The sequence below is a fragment of the Geospiza fortis genome, unplaced genomic scaffold (genome assembly GCF_000277835.1).
Source record: "Geospiza fortis unplaced genomic scaffold, GeoFor_1.0 scaffold186, whole genome shotgun sequence".
NCBI classification, from domain to species: Eukaryota; Metazoa; Chordata; class Aves; order Passeriformes; family Thraupidae; genus Geospiza; species Geospiza fortis.
The window spans coordinates 115539-134873 of record NW_005054331.1 but is presented as its reverse complement, the minus strand read 5'-3'; the positions used below and the strand labels follow the sequence as shown (position 1 = coordinate 134873).

The 19335-nt window shown below is 40.2% G+C and overlaps 2 protein-coding genes across 2 annotated transcripts in view; one reads left to right on the top strand and one right to left on the bottom strand.

Annotated features, from left to right (window-relative positions):
• Positions 1 to 5594: 5594 nt before the first annotated feature.
• On the top strand, positions 5595 to 8318 carry LOC106631826 (ATP-dependent DNA helicase Q1-like). Its single transcript, XM_031057530.1, has 5 exons — positions 5595 to 5756; positions 5849 to 5966; positions 6596 to 6734; positions 7444 to 7535; positions 8203 to 8318. Exons 1-5 carry the CDS (start codon positions 5652 to 5654, stop codon positions 8316 to 8318), a joined length of 570 nt encoding a protein of 189 aa, XP_030913390.1. The 5' UTR covers positions 5595 to 5651.
• A 52-nt stretch (positions 8319 to 8370) lies between these two features.
• The window catches only part of LOC102044630 (pyridine nucleotide-disulfide oxidoreductase domain-containing protein 1-like), an 11670-nt gene continuing 705 nt past the window's right edge, over positions 8371 to 19335 (bottom strand). The window contains 13 exon segments of the mRNA XM_014307236.1: positions 8371 to 8619; positions 9019 to 9156; positions 9837 to 9959; positions 11039 to 11064; positions 11067 to 11150; positions 11976 to 12105; positions 12913 to 13013; positions 13632 to 13792; positions 14368 to 14441; positions 15252 to 15380; positions 16497 to 16616; positions 17988 to 18068; positions 19029 to 19143. Coding sequence (XP_014162711.1) covers positions 8371 to 8619; positions 9019 to 9156; positions 9837 to 9959; positions 11039 to 11064; positions 11067 to 11150; positions 11976 to 12105; positions 12913 to 13013; positions 13632 to 13792; positions 14368 to 14441; positions 15252 to 15380; positions 16497 to 16616; positions 17988 to 18068; positions 19029 to 19143 — 1531 coding nt within the window.

Here is a 19335-nt window from a genome sequence, read left to right as displayed (position 1 = left end):
TAGTCTAGTTTTGCTGCTCATATATCTTACAACAGGGTCTAATAGAAAAGCACAAGGACTGAGATTCTTTTGACCTGATTGTTGCCATTCCCAGACATGAATGAAGGCCCGTGGCTAGAGACTATGCTAAGTGTTCTGAAAACAGAGTAAATAGGTTCTCTAGCACTATAGTGATTGTAACTGCAGTGTGTGTGTGTGTGTGTGTGTGTGTGTGTATGAGAAAGGTCTTGGAAAGTGACAAGAGACATTACCAGATATAAAAAGAAAGCAAGAAACCAGTAAGGAAGTGTTGGCTGTCCTGGCCAATGTCCAAGTATGGGAAGCATGAACTTAGACTGACCTAACCATTTTCAGATATCTTCTATTCCTAAAAGGGAAGGGTTTGAAAGAAGAATTTTTAATGAGAAATTAGGATGGTTTTATGAATGTTTACAGGAAATTACTCCCAAGAGTAACAAGCAGCAAATATATGTTTAAAAAATCCATCAGCGGGAATGGAAGCAAAGTTTAATGACCAGCTGAAAGAAGATATTGACTTACTAAAACTGAAAAAAGAAAGCGACCAGAATAAAACTCTCTGTCTTGTTTTAATTACAGAGGCCATCAGAATATGCTAGAGGCCATAAAGAGGGTAAAGACAGTGATTGGATCCAAAAGAATCACAGAATCAATTTGTTTGGAAACAACCTTTGCGATCAAGTCCAACACCACCTTGTCATCTAGACCATGGTACTGAATGCCACATCCAGTCTTTTCTTAAATACCTCCAGGGACAGTGACTCTGTCATCTCCCTGGGCAGCCCATTCCAATGACCAGTCACTCTTTCTGTGAAGAACTTCTTGCTAATGTCCAACCTAAACCTCCTCTGGTACAGCTTGAGTCTGTGTGCTCTTGTCCTGTAGCTGGTTGTCTGGGAGAAGAGACTGACCCTTGCCTGGCTACAGCCTCCTTTCAGGGAGATGCAGAGAGTGATTGGGTCTCCCCTGAGCCTTTTCTCCAGGCTAAAGATCCCCAGCTCCTCAGCTGCTCCTCACTGGGCTGGTGTTGCACACCTTTCACCAGCCTCGTTGCCCTTCTCTGGACACGCTCCAGCATCTCAACATCCCTCCTAAACTGAGGAGCCCAGCACTGGACACGGCACTGAAGGTGCAGCCTCACCAGTGCTGAGTACCAGGGAGCAATCACTGCCATGGTCCTGCTGGCCACACTGTTCCTGATACAGGCCAGGATGCCATGGCCACCTGGGCACACTGCTGGCTCACATTCAGCTGCTGTTAATCAGTACCCCCAGGTCCCCTTCTGCCTGGGCACTGTCCAGCCACCCTGTTCCCAGCCTGCAGTGCCACATGGGATTGTTGTGGCCAAAGTACAGGACACGGCACTTGGTCTCGTTGAACCTCGTATCATTGGATTCATTCCATGGATCCAGCTTGTCTGGGGCCTTCTGCAGAGCCCTCCTACCCTCCAGCAGATCAACACACACCCCCAGCTTGGTGTTGTCTGGGAATTTCCTAATGGTAGACTCAATCCTCTCATCCCGATCATCAGTAAAGATACTAAACAGGACTGTGCCCAAAGCTGATCCTTGGGGGACACCAGTAGTGACTGGTCACCAATGGAATGCAACAAAATTCAGGACCAGAGGAATTATATGAGTATGCAGATCTTTTACAAATGATCTTTCACCATATCTCCTCCAATATTAGAAAGATAAGAGATTCTAAAATAATGCCAGTGAAACACTGAAGCATGTTCTTATATGCATGCAGTCCTTTTCAGAATGATGTACTATAGTGCAAGAGCAAGGAGGCTCACTTGAGATTGGGGCATGTAGTACACTGGCTCTGCCTTCTCCTCACCTTCTGTACTGTGCTGTATCCCACAAAGTTCAATTTCAATGAAGTATAAGTGTCACTGTTGGAATCCACGCAAGTAACAGAATACAGCACAATTACATATCTGGAATTACATGCAAAACCTGCTCCAAAATCCCCAACTCTGTTCCAGTAAATATCTGATATATTTAAACAATGACTTTTAAAAGAGACTGGAACCAGGTCTTCTTCATCTCTTTATATTGTTTTTCACAAGTCTCATTTCAAACCACCTCCCTCACATTTATGAACACTGCTTAAAACCTCTGAGAGGAGCTGAATCTAGGCCAGAAATCTTAGCCAATGTTTCTGAAGTTGGAGGGAGATTCACTTAATAATGCAGGAGCTGTAGGCTCCTCCAAACCTTCTCAAATACCAAATTTTGTAACAGAAAGGCAGCAGATGGAATGTTATGCAAGGATAGTGTGACTGGAAGGTGATAAGCTAGAAAACAGCAGCTGGGCATTAGGAAGATGTTAGGGGGAAGATAAGAAGATGATTACAGATTTCCAGGGAATATAAACACAGTGTGAAAATGTAGGATAGTTGGCTAGGAGCAGGATCACTAAGGACGGACAGCAGCTGGCTAGGGGAACAGATAGCAGGAGCTAGGGAAAAGCCCTGCCATGTTTACAGGGTAGCTGGGCTGGGGGCCAGGAGAGCTCTGTTTGTCCCCTCCGGTGCAGAGACAGGGGCTCTCACCCTCCTTTACAGAGTAGTCCCTCTCTCCGGCAGCCAAAGAAGCACAATGGCAAAAGGCCAAGCACAGCAAAGACCCAGCCCTGCACACAGGGAGGTTGCCCAGCACAAAGCCAGCTGCGGCACCCTGAAGGTGCCCTGGCCTGGAAAAGCCCTTTGCCCAGAGGGCCCCTCGTGTCCTTTTTCAGCTCCAAGCTGGCTCTCGCCTCACCATTCCACACTTGAGCCAGAAGACGCTGCCGCTCTTGCCTCGTCGTCCCACGGCTTCTGCCAATGGACGACGACACCCTCAGGCCTGAGAAGCTCCAGACCCTGAGCCTGCTGGGAACCGCCACCCAACAGCCCCGCAGGGACATCCATTGCTCTTCATTTTCCTTCAGTAAGTCCTTTAACACAGAAAATAAGTTACAGTCAACTATAAGTTATTCTATAATTAAAACTGACAAGCAAAAAAGCAACTTGTTTGGAAGTTGAATGTTTGACTACAGTGGAGTGTAGTCAAATTTTTTTTTTATTTATAGATCTCCTAATTTTTTCCATTGATGAAAAGGACACTGTGCAATAAATCTGGCCTATTGACAATAGACTCTTGTTCAATATTCACTGGTGGGCCACAGGTGGAACAAAATCTCATTTTTGCCTAGCAGGTTCCAGAGTAATTTACAATTAACTGAGGAGCACACTGGACCTCCAGTGCTTGACAGGAATTTTGCCATCACCTGCAGTTTTATGGAGAGTCAGACGTTTTCTTTTGGGGGCAAATCATGCAGTAGGAGTGAAGGAAAGTTAAGTTTGAATAATATGTGTGCTTTGAGTCTGATCCAAAGCACACTGATTGTCACAGGGAGCATTTGCCCACATATTCCTCTGCTAGCAAAGATAACTTTTATAAGAAGCAATCATTTTAATGACTCAGAGCATGAGGTCATAAAGGTATTTTCTTTCCCTCCCCTGCAAATCTATGGCTCCTGCATGGCACAGCAGTTCATACTGAGAGCCAGACACGCTGCTCACAGAGGTGCACTGCCATCCTCCATCACCTGCAGTGGCAGGGCTCAGTTTTATATGGGAAAAGGTCTATTTAAAATTAGTACATGTGTACTGAATCCAGCAGTGATCCTGAGGCCAGGAAACATCTCAGCAGTGACACAACTTCACAGGAGAGGTGATGGTTTCTCTGTCTTGTAGTGACACCACACCCAGGCTGGATTGCATTGTGCACCCAGACTGATGTAAATGTGCACTTAAGTTACAGGCAATGAAGTGTGGTATATATATAAAAAACCAACTTCTGATTTAAAGATATGATTTAGAATTTAGAAACATCATGCTGAAAATAAACCCAGAGTTTCTGCTTTCTGTAAAATGATGAATTCCAACACTGGTGGGATTCATTTTTTAAATTAAATTAAAGAACAAGTGGAGTGTACTAAAAAATTTCTTTCTAACTCTGTGCCTGTGCTAGTAGAGGATGAGAAAAGGAAAAGTTATGTAATTCTTTAGGACATGTAACTGAGCCTTTCCCAGCTCAGGGCTACCTGGATGCTGTGGATCCGTTTCCTCAGAGCTTATCAGTATCCCAACCAAATTCCATCACTGTGCAGCAATGAATGGACAGGTTTTCAGCCTGTAGTATGAGATCACAGGTTTCTCCTAACTTAAAAATTGCTATAAATTACTCAGGAACACCATGGCTGTTTGTTTTTCCAGCTGATGTGTTCATCCCTAAAGAAAGTCTAAGAGCTATAAATAACCCTCAACCATCTCATGATTGAACTGGTGGAACCAGAGCCAGCAGTCAGAAGCCAAATGCTTTCACTATACACCATAAGTATTCTTCTCAGTAAAATAAACTCCACATACTTCAGGACTTAAGGCACAGAGGCTCAAAAAATCCATCATGAGGACAGCCCACTTTGGTAAATAATCACATTTTGGAAAAAAGCAGGATAAATTTCATGATGAGCAAAGGTGTTGTTGACCTTCACAGGCATTTTGTGTAAGCAGAGGAGTTACATCACCGGGTGTCAGAGGGATCTAGACTTGAATTTTCTCAGGGGATGGAGCCACTGCAATTTTTGGCTTTGTTGTCCCACCAGAAGATGGGAACAATCCCTGCATTCGCAGAGCCCGCTGGAGTAGCAGCTTGTGGCAGCAGTTATTGAACAGGGTTAGCTGAGCTTGGAAAATCCACAAATCTCATCTGTTTGAGGTCAGAGGAGGTGATTTGGACAACAGTTATACACAGCCCACTTTAGGAGTTTATCTGGCCTTTTCAAAGGCCCAGCAAATGCAAGGAGCAAATTTCAATTCCATCAAGTGCAAGGAACAAAAAAAATTCAAGCTCAAAAAGCCAGCATTTCAGGATGTTGTATCTAGGAGTATATATTAGCAATTTAAAGAATCCAAGGCCCCAAATTAGAACTTTACTCCCATTTATCAGTGAATTACTTCACTGGGAACTCTACTTGACTTTGGTACAGTCTGAGGTTTCAATAACCTCTGTAGTGGAAATAAAAAGGAGAAACATCTTGCCAAGGTTCTGGAGAAGCAGTCTGTCCCTGTCTCTGCTTGGAGCTCTGTGGCTGTGAGGAGCAGCTCCCTGAGCACAAACTGTGCTAAAATGATTCAAAATCAGATGGCTTTGTGGGTGATCCTTAGCTTAGCCCAGCCTGACTAATGACAAAAGGCAGATTTAACTGAAACCTCAGGTAAGATGCCATAGATGTCATAAGGCATAGCGCCCTTTTAAAAACCTTTAATAAGCATTGTCCTCCTTGAGCATTTACAGAATGTTTCCATGGTTCTATGGATTGGCACCTGTATTTCCTCTTTAGCCTTCAGGTCCAAGCTGATAATTGAATTTTCCTTCATAAATACCAATACTGTGGACTAAATTGGCACAAAGACTGTCTAATGCTTTTTAATTATTTATTTCATAAGCCAATAAATCTTTCACAATTGTTTTTAACTATTGCGGATTGTTTGGCCTTTTTAAGGCATTACAATGAGGCGTCTTTCACTTTTGTGCAGGAATTGTTTACTGCTTTTCTCAGAAGGATTCTGAGCAAGTTACTATGAGTTTGCAGAAACTGGGAATCAAGGCAGGGACTTACCATGCAAACATGGATGCTAAATATAAAACCAAAGTTCATAAAGGATGGGCAACAAATCAAATCCAGGTTAAGTAAATACTTTACATGGACTTATGTTTTATTTAAACAAATTGTGATTTGGTAGCTTGATGATTTCTCAATCCTTTTCTTTTTCACAGGTTGTAGTGGCAACTGTTGCTTTTGGCATGGGAATTGATAAACCTGATGTGAGGTTTGTAATCCATCACTCTATGAGCAAGTCCATGGAAAACTACTACCAAGAGAGTGGACGTGCAGGTATTGCAGGCAGTGGCTTTTGCCAAGTTGCCACTGACATCCACTACACCAGCAAAACTGTCCTTCTGTTTTCCAGGCAGTTGTGCAAAGTCTCTTCCTTTGAGACAGTTTCCAAAGGGTGTAATGAAACTGCCTCTGTAAAGAGGCTTTAAATAGAAACTGAATTCATGACCACGCCTCTATCTCAGTGCAATAAAGAATAACTGGCTATCTAGCATCTTTTTAAATACTTGATTTTCTATCAAATCTGTGGTTTACCAGAATAACATGACACAGATCTGATATACAATTTTATTTGTTTTATTTTGCACAGTACCTGGGATGTGTGATTCACTCAGATTGCCTCTAGATGATGTTTAATCATTGTATGAATTTCAGAAATACAAGTAGAATGGGGAGTCTGGAGCAGGGAATTTTAAGGATTGATCAATGTTTAGCAGCATTAAACACCTGTTATGGCCAAACTCCACCCCCAAAAATGTTTTGCAGTGTTTTGGGTTTTTTTGATCTTGTTCATCTCATTACTGTTTTAAAGACAGATTTGAGTCTATGTGGAGAAGAGCTTATGAAAGAACTTGAGGGGCAATTGGTTGAGATTGTAATTATCTGTTCATTTTAATGCATTGCAGGTAGAGATGACCAAAAAGCTGACTGCATTTTGTATTATGGGTTTGGAGATATATTCAGAATCAGCTCAATGGTGGTGATGGAAAATGTTGGCCAAGAGAAGCTGTATGATATGGTATCTTATTGCCAAAATATGAACAAGTAAGTTACTGTGGTGGCTTGGTTGCTTAGTTTTTAAATGGGCTAATTATTTGGGGCGGGAGGGGTTAGGGGGCATTTGGAAAAAAAAAGAAAAGAAAAAACCTGAAACAAAACCAAAATGAACCCTTCACCAAACAAAAGCACCCACAAAAACAGGAGCAAGCTTGCCAGCTTCAGGATACAATTCTGGAAGTGGTTGTGTTGAGGTGAAGTATCTGTCAACGAACACTGTCTGGATTTCAGATCCCAGTCAGAGGAAATTCCGGAGTTCTGTGGTTTTGGCTCTGAGCTACAGTGTTTAATGGCCACATAGGAATCCAGGTGTGTTTGCTGCTTCACCTGCTTCACTGTGATATTTGGAATATTCATGGAAAATGTGTATCTGTGTTGTGGACAACTGGTGCATCCAGTAAAGCCTTTTGTGGCCTCAGTGTAACCATGAGTTCATATTCTTAAAAGTTTCTCTTGAAACTGCAGATTATACTCCTCTTGTGCTTCAACCAAACTGTTGCTACACCAGTATTGGCATAGCTGATAGGGAATACTGGTGTTGCTGCATTTGTTCTCTGATTTTTCCTCTGATAATTCTTTGTGCTTGTTCTGAGATCTGAGTTGTCCCTGGGACCTTTTTTGCCATTTTCATGTGTATAAGGCAGGTGTGACAAACCCACCTGGGATCCATAGCCCCCCTCTGCTCTCCTCTCCTCAGGTGTCGCCGGGTGCTCATAGCTCACCACTTTGATGAAGTGTGGGATTCTGCAAACTGCAACAGAATGTGTGATAACTGCTGTAGAGAGAATGGTAGGTAAAGGACAGGGAACATGGGAAAAGGTGAACTCTCCTTAAATCTTACAGGTCAAACAATCTCAATCTTCAAATTCAAAAGGAAGCAGAGAAAATGCCCAGGCTGGATCAAATTTCTGGTAAAATTGTGACAGTGAATTAAGCCTATAGTCTTTCACCCATGCTTTAGCTGAGACCTTTGCCAAAAATTGAAAATTTAATTAAAAACAGTCATTCTCCTAAAAAACATTAAGTGATTTGTCTGGGACAAGTCTCAATATGTACTGCCAGCTTTGTATTGAGTACAATAAATTGTTCCAAATTTGACCCAAAATAAATAGGAACTCTCAGGCAGCAACTGTAGAACAAAACCAAAAGCCAGGATAAAACAACTGCTGTCCAGGGCTGGCACTAGCCAGTACAGTGCAGCTCTACCCCAACACCTGGACAGCTGAAGGGACAAGCAGTTCAACAGCTGCTCTCAACTGACATCTCCTCCTGGCTTTCATTGTGCAAAGCTTGTGTTCTGTACTTAACTGAGTAGAAAATACATTTATTTCAGAAGAAAAGGAGAAAAAAAAATTGGAGCAAGGCCACGTATTTGCCACCTACATTCCAGGTAGCAAGAGCTCTGAGCACCCTGTGCCCTGAAACTGTTCTCTGTTCATCTGAGCCTGCTCAACAGAGATTGCACCATTAGCTGGTACCTGTGGCAGTAACCAGTCAATATTTTGGCAAGATCAACCCAAAATCTCAATAGAGGATCGCATTAACCCCAATCCTGAGAAAACAGTTTTCTAAGATGTATGACTTGCTATCAAAGCTTCATACAAAATGGGGAATGGGGTATTGTTCAATCAAAATAATCTTCTATGTCAATATCTGGATTTAGGAGATCTTCACCATAGGCTGAAAGATCCATTTGATTTAAAATTAAGTTTTCAAAGGTTTCTTCCAAGTCTGTTTCACCGATGAGCACAGCTCCCATCATTCGGTCATTCTGCATCACCACTTTGATGTACTCGTGGCCCTTGGTACACCTCAGCATCAGCTCGTGCTCTGAGCCCAGGCCCTGAGCGTTGTACTTCCCCAAAACCACCACCTAGCAGAAGGAAAAGGTAAAAGCTCTCATAACAACATTGCACTGGCTTTTAGCATTTCTGCTGCTAGCAGTTCTCAGCCTCAAAAGTGATGCAAACAGGGAAATATTCATCCCTAGGGTCCCTCCCCCCATCACTGGCTTGCAAACACACAATGGACTCAAAAATCTTCCCCTTGAAATATCATACACATTAGCACAAATACACACAATGGACTCAAAAATCTTCCCCTTGAAATATCATACACATTAGTATGAATGGAGAAAAATCTAATCTAGGATTAATTACTACATAAAGAAACCTGTTTCCTCAATATTAAAGCATCTGCTCACTGTCAGCACGTGAATATAAGCAAGCAGTATGTGTTACTCAGTGGTTGACAACTATCAGACAGTACTGACCTTGTAATTGAAAAATTTTGTAATGTGAGCAAATAGTTCAAAGCTGAAATCCATATCAACAGACTCCCCTACAGCTTCTGCTGCCATGCACTTTGCTGCATACCATCCCATCTGCCAAGCCTGGGTCCACAGCCTCATCTGCAAGAGAAAATTGGGAAGATTGAAGTCACGAGACCATCCCTGTGCCATGAGCACACTCACTGCAGCAAGTACTCCGTGCACACTTTGTGCTAGTAATACTCAGAGGGGCTGGCCAGCTCATTTCCAGCCACCTCCACAAAAGTCAGTCACCAACCCCCCAGGATTATCCACTGTGGGGTGTCACTAAGTCAGGGTCGCTAAATGTGGCTTGAGGGTCTCCAGGATGAGGGAAGAGATGAGAATCTTGACTCCATGTTTCAGAAGGCTGATTTATTATTTTATGATATATATTGTATTAAAATAAAATGATATACTAAAACTATACTAAAGAATAGAAGAAAGGAGACATTAGAAAGCTAGAAAGGAATGAATAATAAAATCTCGTGACAGACTCAGTGTCTGACACAGATGGCTGCCATTGGCCATTAATTAAAAACAATTCACATGCAACCAGACAAAGATGTACCTGTTGGTAAACCATCTTCAGACCACATTCCACAGCCATCAGACAATTATTGTTTACATTTCTTTTCTCAGGCTTCTCAGCTTCTTAGGAGAAAAATCCTAGCAAAAGGGTTTTTCAGAAAATCTGTCAGTGACAATCCACTGTTAATCTTTCCCTCCTTGGTGTGAGCACTGGTGTGTAACTCCTGTGGGTCACATGTGCCAGGACATACCTGGCGCCACACAGGGCTGGGCTCCCACGCTGCTGTGCAGATATCTCCAGCTGCAAATACATCTGGCAGTGACGTGTGCATGTGCTTGTCCACCTTCAGTCCTCCATCCTCTCCCACAGCAAACTGAAGGGGTTCACACATCAGCAATGAAACCAGGAATCCCACTCCCTCCCCCTTAACAATCAGATGTTCCTTTATTATTTACCATGAGATTATGCTGAGTGGCAAGAGCTCCATGGAAGGTACAAGGCATTACTGTTATTATTTCTAGAGCACAGCATAGGTTTTTAAAGGACTATTACTGATACCTAGGCAGGGAAGTGACAGGGCTTGCCAAATTCTAAATCATACTGTGTGTTACAGGGACACCCAGTCTTAAGAGATCACTTTGTATTTTTGCCAAGGCAAGAAAATATCATTGCAAAAACTTAATTCCTGATCTAAGCTTATAGCATAGGCCTGGAAATATGTCATGGCTCAACATGAGACCTATGTTTTTAGCATTTCCTTCTTTAACTAGAGCACAGCCTTTTACTTCCTAATCAGATAGCACCACTTAACCCAAATGCCACAACATCCTGGTTTTGTCTGGGATCATTTTTTAGTAGTAGCTTGTATGGGGTTTTTTGTTGCATTTGTGATGAAAACAGTGTTAATAACCAAGGCATGTTTTAGTTGTTGCTGAGCAGGCACTGGACACAGAAACAAAATGATCCTGAGGCTGGAAATACACATGGCAGTTATGAACTCTGGAATCACCATCCACATTTGGGTGCTGACTTCCCTCAATGAACACGAGCACTGTGACACCTCAGTGTCCCAGATGGAAGTACTGGAAATAGTTGCTTCCTTTCCAGGAGCAAATGTCAAGATTAATAAGGTAAGATTATGGTACAGAACTAACATGGAAATTATTCTATATTTTTGCCACATTAGCCAATTATACAGATGATTTTCTCTCTTTGGTTAGGCTTAATACTGCATATGTAGTGTTTATAAACAACTGGGAATAACATATTAACCCAAGTCCAAATACACTTGTATCATGTTGGATATCTCAGTATCAACATACCCTGCCTTATTTTGAGATGGTGTACAGTATTTAAATCTTTAGCAATCCATGTCAGAACAGAAGCATAAACCAGCTGAAAAGGTTTCTTTAACCTTACTTGAAAAGCTTCAAAAGAAATCAATATACTTACATTACTGCCATCAAGAAATGGTTCACATTTGGCACAACTCCAGTTGCACTGACAATGAAATTGCATCCATAAATTTTTCCATTAGTTAATTCCACATATACAGGCCACAGCACTGAAAAAGGAGAAAATTTTGTTCCGAGAATATAACCAACAGAAGTTATTTTATTAATTATGTCTTATGATAAGATATGAAAGAAAAAAAATCCACAAATTTGAGGTGGATTTGAGGTTAATAGGTGAATAGGTAAAGAATGGTTAAAATTAAAAATAAAAGGAAAAAATTATCAGAGACTAACTATAACTTTTCTTACCATTGCTCAGAACTAGAGAAAAAAAACTATTTTGAATCTCAGCTCCAACTCCTACTAATACCTTTCTTCAGAATTTTCCTAAATTAAAGCCCTTTGTGTCTTGTGGGATGTTCTCTCAACTATGCACTTGGCAAATATTCTTTTATGTAGAAATTTACAGATACACAGAAGTGCCTCAAAAGTAAAAAGAACAGCACAGATTTGACTTGTGCTGAAAGTAACTGATTACTAAAATATTATTTAAAATTTCATTTTAATTAGGTGGAAATTATAGGCATAATTACTTGTTTTTTAAAAAGGGATATTTTCCTCTACTTGGAAGGTTTACTTCAGTTTTGATACAAAATGTTGGTGAGTTTTTCCTCCTGTTTTAACTTCACTATTAAAATATTTAATGGATTGTGTTAGGATGGAATATTCTGCACACATGATTTTGGTTACTTTGTGGAAAAAAGTGTCTGACCCATAAGATTTTATAATTTAATTGATAAGATTTTATAATTTAATTGCAGCCCATAAATTTGATTACTGCTAGACCTCAAATTATATAAAATATTTATTTTTCAAACAGCAAACATGCTCCAGCACAGATTTATCTTCAAGGTTTTATCAGCACTGGCACTCACCCTCATCTGCTTCTACATTTTTCTGTCCTTTAGGAAAAGTCAAGGAAGTCTGCTGCAGTTGGATAAATTCTTGCTGTAAGTGTATTTTCTTTACTTCACACAGTATTTCAATATGTACTTTGTGAGAAAACTAAAAAAATAGAATTATAAATATAATGTTTAGTGATCACAAGATTGATAATAGCAAGGGTATCTTCACCTACATTGATATTACTGAAGTGGAAAACCCTCCACCATATATCCCAGCCCATTACCTGGATTCCCACACTTTCCTCTTTTTGGCATAGCTCTAACCATAGCCAATGGCAATTTACCTGCTTTTTCAGCAGGTATCTCATGTTCCTTGAAAGTTCATAACAATTGGATTTTTCTGGCATGCCAGAAACATATTCAGGTTCCCCTAAGCTTACAGGAAGAGAGTTCAAACCTTATCAGAACAGAATAAAGTAAACCCATTTTTTTGTCTTTCAGGATTGCAAATCCTTTGTTTCTCTATCATGAATTAAATGTTGGTAATAATAATAAGCTTATGTTCTAAACACTGTAAAAAGAAAAAAATATTCTGTACCATCAACCCACATGTCAACCATATTCTGAGCTCAAGTCAGAATAGGAAAGTTACCTGTTTCTCTAAATTGTTTTGTGAATTTGGGCCTTTTTTTATTCACCACTACACAAATACAGTTCCACAACCTTCAACAGCCAAACCACCACTGGTTAGCTGCTAAATATCCTGAACATCCTTTAGCAGGTCTGTGACTGATCACCCTTGAAAGGTCATTTTTTAAATGCAAACAGATGCAAACACCTAACAGCTCAGGAATTCATAAATGGAAAAAAAAATTAAATGTGAGGATTTTTGCTTTATTGCAAACATGGAACTCTTCCCAGTGCTCATGCCCACAACACCCAAATAAATCTGGCATCAAGGTTATACCTCCTTAGTCCCTTTAAGGTGTAAGCCCTCATGCCAGTCAGGGCCCAAGGCACTGCCCAGCTTGTCAGATGCTCCTGGAGGTCTTCCTTTCTCCTCACTTCCTGAAGCAAAGACATGGAGTATATCAGATTTAGTGTGCATCCTTCCTTGTCCTCAGAATTCAGAACAAGGATTCTCAATTAACAGAAAAATACCATCTGGGGTAATATCCTTATTCTTCCTGCCTGATGTCTAGAACCATGCTCTTCTTTTTGTTCTGACTTTGGTCCTCCATATGTTTGTGTGATGTTTGTTCATGCAGTCCTAGTTGACTGGTGTTTCTGAGACTGCACTTTCACTCCACCTGTAATAATGTTCTGTGTGGTTTCATCTGCCCCTCCAATACCTTACCACGTGATAGCTCCTCCCTATATAATGGTGAGTTCACATCAAAACATTACAAAAAATACAAGTTCTTCAGCAGAAGGAATAGAGGGAATTAATGTAAATTTGGCACAAAGGTAAGCACTTTTTTACAGCCCACAAGAAACTGTATTACATTCTGTCTACATAAATTTGGGATGGGTTTTTATGTTGCATTTTTACTCTCAGTTTTTGAAGAAGGGAATGTCGTTAATGACAGCAGTAAGCCTTATTCCAAGCTGCTAAATTGACTGATTTTAAGACTATCTGTAATATGAAATGCTGCTGCTGCAATGTCAGGAAGCTAAACCCCATACCTTCCACTGTGTACTTGGTTCTTTTACACTCCATGGCAGTCTCTTGGCTTTCAGCAGTGAGCTTGGGAAGGAGGAATTCAGCTGCTCCTGCATCAAAGAAAGTGTTCCCAATGGCTTTGTCTTTGATAGCCCAGATTACTTCACAGCCTTGAATTTCATACCTGTGGACATTTAAACAAGGCATAAGGTGACAGACTGCCTGAAAAGGACCTGTTAGCAGCACAAGCAGAAGTGTGTCAAGTTTCCTTCCAGGAGCCAGAACCAGGGGATCCAAGACTTTCTAACCTCTCAAATCCACTTCTAAATATTTACATAAGGAGCCCATTAAAAAAAAAATCTCTTCAAGTTGACAAGTCATACTTTTTCACCAACACAACCCTGACTGAACTGGGGTAGCGGGCAGATCCAATTTATAATACTAATAATTAGTATTTCCTGCTCCCCATGATGAAAAAGAAGTGCATTTCTGCCAGACTGCCACTGTTAAAAACAAGCATTTGGATCTTGCTTGCACTATGTGGAACATGAACAGAATATTCTTGATATCTATGTGTCAAAGCTTCTTCTGGAGCTTTTCTGATTTTATGTGTCAGCAAAAACCCTGTCATCAGTTTTGCTACTAAATGCTCTAAGAGATAAAATTTTATAAGTCAACCCTCTCCCAAACTCATGTACACAAGACTTAGCATTGCATTGGTAAAGATTTTATTTGATTGTGTACTTTTTGTTCACTAACACTAATTCAAGGGCAATCCCACCATTTCCTACCACCACTATTCTCTCAGCTTGAGCCAAATTCTTCTGAAAAGCCTGCATTAAGAAAGAAAAAATGTCAATTAGAGCACGTTCCCTCACACTGATCAACTTTATCCTTTTCAGTATTTTCTTTTCTTACTCTTGATTTTCTCAGACAATTGATACACATCTAGCTAGGCTGAGACTTGTGAGAGAAGCTGTTGCTACAAACAACAATTTCAGTTTCACTTCAGATTCTTTGAAAATGGAACTCCTTTTTTTATCCTCAAGGTCCAGCTTCATTTGATGAATGGCAGTTCGATGTTAGCAGAGCTCACCCCGCCTCCTCTAATTCTGAAGACCTTTCTGAAGCAGTGAAACTTCACCTTTGCCTTCCAAGCTTAATTTTTAGTCTATTAATTTCTCAGGTGAAAACTTTTCCACATCTTTGACTATTTCTAACTCTTTTCTGTACAAAGAGGAGAAGTTACAGTAGAACTGCAAGAGAATAAAAAGTCATTCCTTCAGTAGCTTTCCACTGCATGAAGCAGCCCTTTGTACCAGGTACCACACACACCTTCCCTGGGAAATTTCTTTATATTTTCCAATTGGATTCTGCCTGGAGGGTGAAAAAATATCATTTATTCCATATTATCATGTTAGAAATAATGTGTAAAAGCTATCTATAAACTTAACAAATATAGTAGTTAATTAATTTAGGGGCATTATAAGCCTGTTTTTCTGCTAGTGAAAATGTTCCTATTTAAGAATATATAATAACAAACATTATTTTCTGTTTCTCCATTTCACTCCACAAGAATTCTGGTATTTTGCACCAGATGCAGGAATATATTGCACGTTTTTAAGTCCCAAAACCACATTTACCTGTGCACTGTCAGTGTCTCAGATTCCTAACACATATGGGTTCCCTCCAACAATTCATTTTGGTTTGGCTCCAGCACACAGACAAAGCTTTTCATATATGTATTCTTTCCCATCTTCAGTGTAAATTTTCTGTTAACAATGAAGAGAAAAGAAAAATCAATTCATTTTAGAGAATTCATGTACATCAAGACATCTGAGACGTCTTTCCTTAATGTCACAGTAATTTGCAGAATATGAAAAGCTGTAAGGGGGTTCTTAAAGAACAGGGCTTCATACTCTTCCTCACTGTGTGTCATTTATTGCCACCACACTCACCACAAATAAGTGACCAATAAAATGGGAAGTGTACACAGTGCACTCAAAGCAAGATCAACCACCTGGTCGCACTTGGTACTCACTGGTTGTGCCAAAAGAGTTCTGTGTTTTCTATGTGACAAATGTCCCTCAGGCCCCAGGAACAGAACCATGCACTGCTGGGCATTAGCAATTGAGAATCTCATTCAAACATTTCAACAGCAGTAGCTCTGAGTTAAGTAGGCACAGGATAGGACACAGTTTAGAAAGCCTGCAAATCTGTTCTTTGCTGGAGAAAAAGTGGAGGCACTCAACAAACTACAACATTTTGAGAAAGAAGACCTTAAATTTTATCATTTTATGATATTATTTGTTCTACAAACTAGAAGCTGCATACTTTAAAGTGGTTTTGGGCAAAAGATCCTCCAAATCCACCTAGATTAATTATTTGTTTTCACCAAGACCTATATTAAAACACCATCCTAGTAATGATGTAAGAAAACCACTGGATTCAGAATGTTAGCAGAATCTACCTGGAATTACATCTCCAAATTTAGAAGTGAGCAAAACCAGTTTGGGATGTGAATGTGAGTTTCTCATACATGCTGAAGTGAAAATAACATGTTGAGACAGAGCTAACAAGGATGTGTACATGCTGTCCATTGCTCATATTTGCAATGTATTTCCTGCTAAACAGAAGGAAGGAAAGGTGGAAATGTTGGTTCTTTCAAGATTTATTTTGTCCTCTGTATATATTTCTACTTGAAAAACAGTGTTAAGCAGCAAGTGAAATTAGAATTAGGAAATATTTTCTTGTAATTTTGGTAACTTATCAATTCAATAACCAAAACGTTCTTGAACAAAATTTCTCACCAAAACCATTCAGCTACTTCTTAAATTACTTTTTATATATATAATTTGAAAAAACCAAATCAAAAAGAAAACCTTAGCTTACATATCACTTTTCAACTGTTGCACTCCAGACTGTATGACTCTAATATTGGGATATTGTTTTTCTAATAGGGAACTTGGTTGCTCTTCAACATCAAATTCCTCAACTGTTTTGGAGACCTGTAGGAGGAAGAGAATTATTTAAAAATATGGATCATTTACCCATCTCTTCTTTTAAAGCTTTTGACAGAGGGTGCTGTGCTCATTTATTGTAAATAAGTCACAACATAAAGCCCATATTGTCTGAAAATGTGTTATCATGTAACTGCTAAAAGTTTCTTTTTCCATACAGAATCTTTTTATGCCTGTTCCTGGTTGAAGAGTCAAAGTACTACATGTTAATCCCAAAGACATAGATTAAGCAAAAATGGAGAGCCCTGGCAGTTGCTCTAACTGCTACAATGTTTTATTCCATAAAGAAGTCTATTATCAGAGTTGTTAACACTGCTTTTTATTTATGTGACATAGTGTTAAAATCCTGTTTTTTCTCTTTCTGTAACTTTGATAAAATAACTCATCCAGAGCCACTATCTGATATTTCAGAGACCTCAGGGGAAATGGACAACATCAATTAGAAAACAAAACCAAACAAAATAAGAACCCCAAAGAGGCAAGCCAGAACTTGAAAAACATTCAAATGATGATGAGAATTTAGTGGTTTTTTTCCAAAGGAGAGTGGCTGCATGGAACATCCAAGCCTGCTACTTTATTGAATATTCAGTTTGGAACATAGCTAGGAACCAGAAGCCACACCATGCTTGCAATTCAGAGAGAAATTAAGATGCTCATGTCCAAAACTCAGATGCTGCTGCCTTCCAGTAGTGCTTAGCTATTCCCTTATTCTTCAGCTATGTAAATTTCCACTGATGTGAATTACAGACTTTACATCCAGCAGATGTCTTTGCTGGACACTCAGCACTTTCAGAAAGCATTCTGTAGTTGGGTGTTACTCCAACAATCTCACAGAGAGCTCTCAGACTCAGCTTCATCACCCTATTAGCCACAAATCTGAATTCATGCATGCATTTGATTTTCTTTTTCAAGCCAGCAGGAAAGATGTCACTCAATCAGCAGCTGCTGGGGAATTGCTTTGAGCTTTTCAATTGCTTTGAAAAGCTCAAAGCAACTCCCCAGAAGGCTATCCCTTTTTTTGCTGTTTCTGCCCCAAATTCTAACATGAGCAAGACTATGATACCATTCCAGTGCTTCTAAGAGGTCAGTCACCAATAAAGCAGTGAAATAAAGCTTCAGTACCTCTGAACACACTTCAGTCCTGTAAGTACCTGGTTTAACCTTTGCCTGAATGGTGTGAATATATTCATAATTACTGATCATTGTAAAATAGCCCGTCAGTCTTACTAACACCACTGCAATCACACTAATATGAAAACAAGCTCAAAGTCATGAGCATCTTCACCACTGGGTTCTGAATTACCTGCACAAATAAACTTCGAACATTTCTTACTGCAAGAAAAATGAAGTCTCTCTTACCTGCTTGAAATTAGTTACAGCTTTTATAACTGGGGAAGCTGTCACTAAAAAAATGTCTTCTGATGGGAATTCTGCAGCCAGCTTGTAGAGAAACAGAAACCATGATGAGAGTCATCATCAGACTTGAACACAATAAAACTACAGGTGACAAGCAGTATGTCTTAATACATGACTTTGGTTTTGTAGAAACACTACTTGGGAATAACAGAAAGGTAAGGACTGAAGAGAATTTGGAGACACAACACTTATTTCAATCACACATGAATATACATTCAAGAACTGCAGCCACAGTGTAAAGGACTATTGTCACAATATTCCAAAGGCCATCCGATGGATCAGACTGTGATCATGGGATCTCTGGACACACCCTCTTGGTGGATGAACATTTTTTTACTGCACAGCAGTGCCTAATTGCTTACAGGTTTCATTTGCACAGAGGAAATGCTGATTTCTCCTGGATATTTTATACCCTATTTAGTAAACTGATCATGTTCAGGGTGCTATTAAGCAATGCAAGACTTATAAAGCCCCAAGCCAAAGGGAAGAAGTCCCATTTTTCAATGTGCCTTGCTCAGCAAGGTGACACAGACCAAGACAAGTGGTGCTGTTGGGGGGAAGGGATGCCAAGTAGAGGAACCCTGACATCACCAGAGAACACTGCCTCCAAAACACAGTCTGTGTGCCGCTCTGCAGCCCTAACAGCCAAAACAGTCCTCATCAAACTACTACCCATGTCATTTCATTCTACAGCTTCAAAATTACCTCCAGTTACTGTTACTTTAAAACCATCAAATCCTTGAGACCGAGAAACAGATTAATTTATTTTTAGAGCTTAGGCTCACAGAGAGCTGGATGAGGTACACAGCTCTAAAACAAGGAGCTTATAAAAACTGAGCAGCACTAACAAAAAGGAGAACATCCCAGCAGCCTCCAGCTGGGCTGCAGCACAGTCCTTCAGAATAATTCCTGCAGGGATCCTGAATCCCTGAGCTCTGGGCCAGGGCACAGAAAGCCAGCTCTCTGCAGTTACGAATAACTCACTCTCTTTACAAAGTGTTTCATAAACTGCTTCAAAATAACCTTATCAGCTCTGAACCTCTGGAGACGTACTTGTACACAAATAAACGTCCCTGGGGCTGCGCTTGGCTCGTGTTTTCTCCAGGGACACACAAAAAAATTATTAAAATTCTTTTTAAGAAAGGGGGATTAGGGGTGCGTAGGACAGAGTACGGAACTACCGTACACACGTGAAAATTTGTGCAATTAAGAGCGCAGATCTTTTCCCATGGCCGTGCCCTGCGGGAGTTTATCTCTCTAAGTCAGCGTCAGCCGCTCTCACGGGGCAGGC

Bases quoted from the DNA above. Each gene is read 5' to 3' on its own strand.
- LOC106631826 (XM_031057530.1), top strand. From the start codon at position 5,652: ATGAGTTTGCAGAAACTGGGAATCAAGGCAGGGACTTACCATGCAAAC. The intron at 6,735-7,443 runs GTAAGTTACTGT...TCCTCTCCTCAG, and splicing joins TATTGCCAAAATATGAACAA to GTGTCGCCGGGTGCTCATAG. The intron at 7,536-8,202 runs GTAGGTAAAGGA...CCTGCTCAACAG, and splicing joins TAACTGCTGTAGAGAGAATG to AGATTGCACCATTAGCTGGT.